This window comes from Elgaria multicarinata, chromosome 8 (assembly GCF_023053635.1).
Source record: "Elgaria multicarinata webbii isolate HBS135686 ecotype San Diego chromosome 8, rElgMul1.1.pri, whole genome shotgun sequence".
NCBI classification, from domain to species: Eukaryota; Metazoa; Chordata; class Lepidosauria; order Squamata; family Anguidae; genus Elgaria; species Elgaria multicarinata.
The window spans coordinates 666697-671551 of NC_086178.1; the positions used below are offsets into that span (position 1 = coordinate 666697).

The window sequence follows — 4855 nt, forward strand, 5'->3', positions numbered from 1 at the left end:
GATTTGGGGTATTTCCCTGGTTAGCTGTCCACAGGGGTGGCTGGGCTGAGGGACCTCCAGGGCCTCTTATCTTATCCTGTCCAGTGCTGTTTTCATTAACTAAGCCACCTGCCTGTCAGCCCAAGCGGCTGGTCTGAGTTTCCCATTTCAAAGAGCTCAGCAGGCTGGAGTCAAGGGAAACCGCCCTGCCTGGAGGATTAAAACACCCCCCTCTTCCACCTCCACCTCCCCAGCAGCCTGGAAGCTGGAAAGGCTGCAAATAGTTGTGGCAGACACAGCTAAGCCATGCTGGAGACGCTGCCAGGATGGGGTGGGGTGGGGAGGGGAGAGAAGGGGGGCTGCTCAAGGACATCATAGGAGCCCTGAAGCTGGACCGGACCAAGGGTCCATCTAGTCCAGCCCTCTGTTCACCCAGCGGCCAACCAGCTGTCAACCAGGAACCCATAAGCAGGACACAGTGCAGCAGCCACCCCCCACTCATGTTCCCCAATAACTGGTGTATACAGACAATGCCACTGATACTGGCGGCCTCGAATTGGGGCCTCCTTCCGATGCCATGACAAGAGGCCTGGGATAGTCCTCTGTGCCACGGGGGCTTTGTGCGGAAGGGCATTGAATAAGGTGTGTGCGTGGGGGGGGGCGCTATCAGCAGGACGATGTGGAGACGGACACCCGTTTAGATGGTTTGAATCAGGATTAGATGACATGGCGGTGGAGAGGGAGGAGGGGGGAGTATTACATGGATCCTCTGTGGCCAGTAGCAGCAGCAGACCAATGAAGAACAGTGGCTTGCAAGCAAAATGGGGGTGGGGCTGTCTCACTCGTGGGCAGCCCACGGGAGGCATCCGTGGGAGAAGCAGGTTGAGGCTTCGTGGCCTCATTCTGCAGGGTGTCAGAATAGACGGGTTTCTCCGAAGCATCTGGCCTTGGCTACAGCCCATTTGTGTGTGTGTGTGTGTGTGTGTGTGTGTGTGTGTGTGTGTGTGTGACAAAGGCATGGAGAGAAGGCCTGAAGGGGATGGCAGGAAAAACTGGATCAAGGAAGTTTCAGATGGGGGGGCTTAAACCCCTCCTCACCTCCTTTGGAGTCTGCCTTTGATACAGGGCGGTGGCAGCTTTTTTCCTGTGATCAAGACATGGTGCGGCAGGCAGAAACTCGACAGACACAACTCTTCTGCAACATCATGCCTCATGTCAATAAAATCTGCACCACTTGGATTTCTGCCTGCCCTGCACCAGTTGGAAGGGGCAGAAAAGAAAGGACCATAGCTACTGGCTTGCTTTGGCTTCCATTGAAACCCCTGAATGTGTTTCTGGGCTGCTAGTTTTGCTGCATCAACACACTGATGGTGCGTCCGTGCGTGCATGTGCTAGTAGATACAAGGCTGTTGGGAATGCAAAAGATCGAAGCCGGGCGCCAAAATCACCTTTCCAGGGTTCTTGCTTTGCTTTCCCCTTCTGGTCCAGGATGAAACTACCTCCAGAAAAAAAGAAGTGTCTGAGGCTGCATTGCTTTCATGGCCAGGGATCAAGCAGGAATCAAGAGCTCCTGGTTTGGAGAATCAGCCCTGCTGGTTCTCCCTGCCTTGCTTGTGCTCAGCCACCCCCCCCCCCCCCGTCCCTCAGCCCCCACTACCCGGCCCGCTCTTTCTTGCTCCGCTTCATGCCTCTGGAAGAGAACCCGGCACGCCTGAGGGTCCACGTGCCCCCAGGAGGCTCCTCCAATGTGATGGAGGGGGGGAGGGAGGGAGGGAGCGTCCGCCATCCGGATGCAGCCCCGGGGAAGTCCAGGGGCCGCTTCTCCTCCTCCTCCTCCTCCTCCTCCTCCTTCTGTGTTTCATGCTCTGTGTTTGCTTTGCCTGCAGGCCCCATGGCGCTGCGCGGCTGCGCTCCCCTCCTGCTCCTCTGCGGCTGGCTCCTGGGCCCAGCTGGCGGCCAGTGCCCAGAGGGGTGCTCCTGCTCCCGGTCTGCCCAGGTGGAGTGCGTGGGCCCCCAGATCACCGAGATGCCCTCCCCCTTGCCCGGCCACGCCATGATGAGCCTGCAGGTCCTCAACACGCACATCACGGAGCTGGGCGAAGCGGCCTTTGGCAACGCCTCCATGCTCATCGCCCTGCGGATAGAGAAGAACAGCCTGGCCCACGTCAGCCCCGGCGCCTTCCACCACCTGGCCTCCCTGCGCTACCTCAGCATGTCCAGCAACAAGATCCGGGAGCTGCCGCTGGAGGTCTTCCAGAGCCTGGGCAAACTGGAGTCGCTGCTCCTGTCGGGCAACCAGCTCGCCCGCATCCACCCTGCCCACTTCACCCAGCTGAGCAGCCTGCGGGAGCTTCAACTGCACGGCAACAGCCTGCGGACCATCCAGCCGGGGGCCTTCGACCAGCTGGCAGCCCTCACCAAGCTCAACCTGGCCAAGAACCTCCTCTCCCGCCTGCCGGCCCGGCTCTTTGCGCAGCTGCGCCGCCTCCAGGTGCTGCGGCTCTACGAGAACCAGCTGGCCGAGGTGCCCCCCGGAGCCTTCGATGCCCTCACAGAGCTGCAGGAACTGGGTCTGCACCAGAACCGGATCCGCCGGCTTCCCGCCGGGCTCTTCTCGGCCAACCGCAGGCTGCAGAAGCTGTACCTCTCCAACAACGGCCTCGAGGCCCTTCCGGATGGCCTCTTGCTGGACCTGCCCGAGCTCTCGCGGCTGTCCCTCTTTGGGAACGCCCTGCAGGAGCTGCGCCCCGGCACCTTTGGGCCCCTGCCCCTGCTGAGGGAGCTGTGGCTCTATGACAACCAGCTGGCCACCGTGCCCGCCCAGGTCTTTGGCAACCTGACGGAGCTGCAGCTCCTGGTCCTGAGCCGGAACCAGCTCCGCTCCGTCTCCCCCTCGGCCTTTGCTGGGCTGCCGGAGCTGCTGGAGGTCTCCCTGCACACCAACGAGCTCCACACGCTGGACGGGCAGACCTTCCGCGGCCTCGCCAAGCTGCAGAACGTCTCCTTGCAGAACAACCGGCTCAGCGCCTTGCCGGCTGGCCTCTTCCGGAAGACGCCCGGCCTGGTGACCGTCCAGCTGCAGAACAACTCCCTGGAGAGCCTCCCTGCGGGCTTCTTCAACCGCCTGCCCCGCCTGCACGAGGTCAGGCTGCACGACAACCCCTGGCGCTGCGACGCCGGGCTGCTGGCGCTCAAGAGGTGGCTGCAGGAGAACAGGCCCCGCCTGGGCAGCAACCAGCCCGTGTGCGCCCTGCCTCTCGAGGTGCAGGGGCAGCCCATTGCAGAGCTGGACGACGGGCAGTTGGGCTTGGCGGCTGCTGAAGCGACTGACTGGCCCATGGCCACCTCCGGCCAGACGGAGATCCCAGCGCAGGACCAGAGTCCAGAGGCCCTGCCGCCTGCCCGCAGCCAACCTCCCGCTCCGGACCAGGAGCCCAGCAGTGCCGAGACAGTGCGGGAGCTCCCGGGGGCAGCCACGGACCTTCCGGGCCCTGGAAGCGGCCCCGCGGAGGGGGGGATCTGGGGCCTGACGCGCACCCAGACTGGGGTGGTGGTCACTTGCATCGTGGTCGGTTGTGCCTTGCTGCTCCTGGCACTGGCTGCGCTGGCCGTCTACGGATACCGGAGGAGCCCGGCTCACGGCAAGGCATAAAAAGAGCTCCGGAGAGCTGTGCAACGTTCTGGGACGTGGGGGTGGGGGTGGGGTGGGGGACACATCTGTTTGGCACCCCTTTCTCCAGCGGCCACATGCTCCTCACGTGGCCCCCACCGACACCCCTGCCCTGGCGCCTCTCCTCCTGGCCTAAGGCACACGTGGGTCCAACTGTACCAGTGAGCGGCACGTCTCTCTGTCCCAGGCTGGACGGGGCTCATTTGTCCCAGGCTCACAGTCCCTCTGTGGCCGAAGTGTAGCTGGGGGGGGATGTGGGTGTGTTGGGCTTGTGCCCACCCAGAAGCAGTGCCCGCTCAAGGCCCACGGAGGTGGAGAGGCAGCTCTTCCTGAGGAGTCCTGGCGCCTGCCTCCCTCTCTCCCGTGACAAGAAGGCTCCATGGCTGCCCTTTGTGGGCCTCATGGTTGTGGCTGAGATGAGCCACAGGCACCGCCATAGTGCCTGGGCGAACCTCCTTGGCCCTGGGCACCACAGACAGCACGCAGCCATAGGGCAGGAAGCCTGGAGGGAAACCAAGGCAGAAGCCAGGGTGGGGCGCGGGAGGTTGGTCTCCTGGTAGCCAAAGGCTCCCGCTGTCAGGGAAGCAATGGGGCCCCTTGGAAGGCCTGCCCAGAGCTCCTCTGTTCAGGCAATGTGGCAGCCTCCACTTTGGGTGAGAGGCGGATCCCAGGGTGGGGCCCTTGGGGAGCTGGCCTTGCCCACGGATCTCCCGGTCACGGACACAGTGGTGTTCCGTGGACTGTATTCTGCGAGGCCAAGAGCATCAGGCACTGGGGAAGGGGGAGCTCCTCAGGAAGGGGTCCCCCACCCCAGTGCTAGCCACAAACCCTTCCAGCACAAGTCCTGGTGAGACGACCACCCAGCAGTCTCTTCTGCTCTGCCTCCTGGAGTTCTGGAGCGAGAGGAGGCCGCCTAGTCTCCGGTGGCCCGAGGGGTGGGGTGGGGCTCTCCCCACTGGCCTGCATGCATGTCAGCAAGGAGGGATCCAGGTGGAGGCTGCGGACCCGCCTGGCAAGGAAGAAAAGCCTCCTTCCTGCACTGAGGACTGGCCGAGCCCGGCCCTCCCCCTCCTCCCCGCCCCCGCAAGCCCAATTCTAGGGGTTTGAAGTCCTTGTTTCATCCACCCGGCTGCTTTGCACAAGGCCAGCACAGCGCTCAGTACACGTGAGCATCTGGCCAGCGCCAACGCGGGGAGGGGCTTGTTA

The 4855-nt window shown here is 63.1% G+C and overlaps 1 protein-coding gene across 1 annotated transcript; it reads left to right on the top strand.

Moving 5' to 3' along the window:
* The first annotated feature begins 1870 nt into the window (after positions 1–1870).
* LRRC15 (leucine rich repeat containing 15) lies at positions 1871–3642 on the top strand. The gene has a single exon (XM_063131732.1). It carries the CDS (start codon positions 1871–1873, stop codon positions 3629–3631), a length of 1761 nt encoding a protein of 586 aa, XP_062987802.1. The 3' UTR covers positions 3632–3642.
* Positions 3643–4855: the final 1213 nt, after the last annotated feature.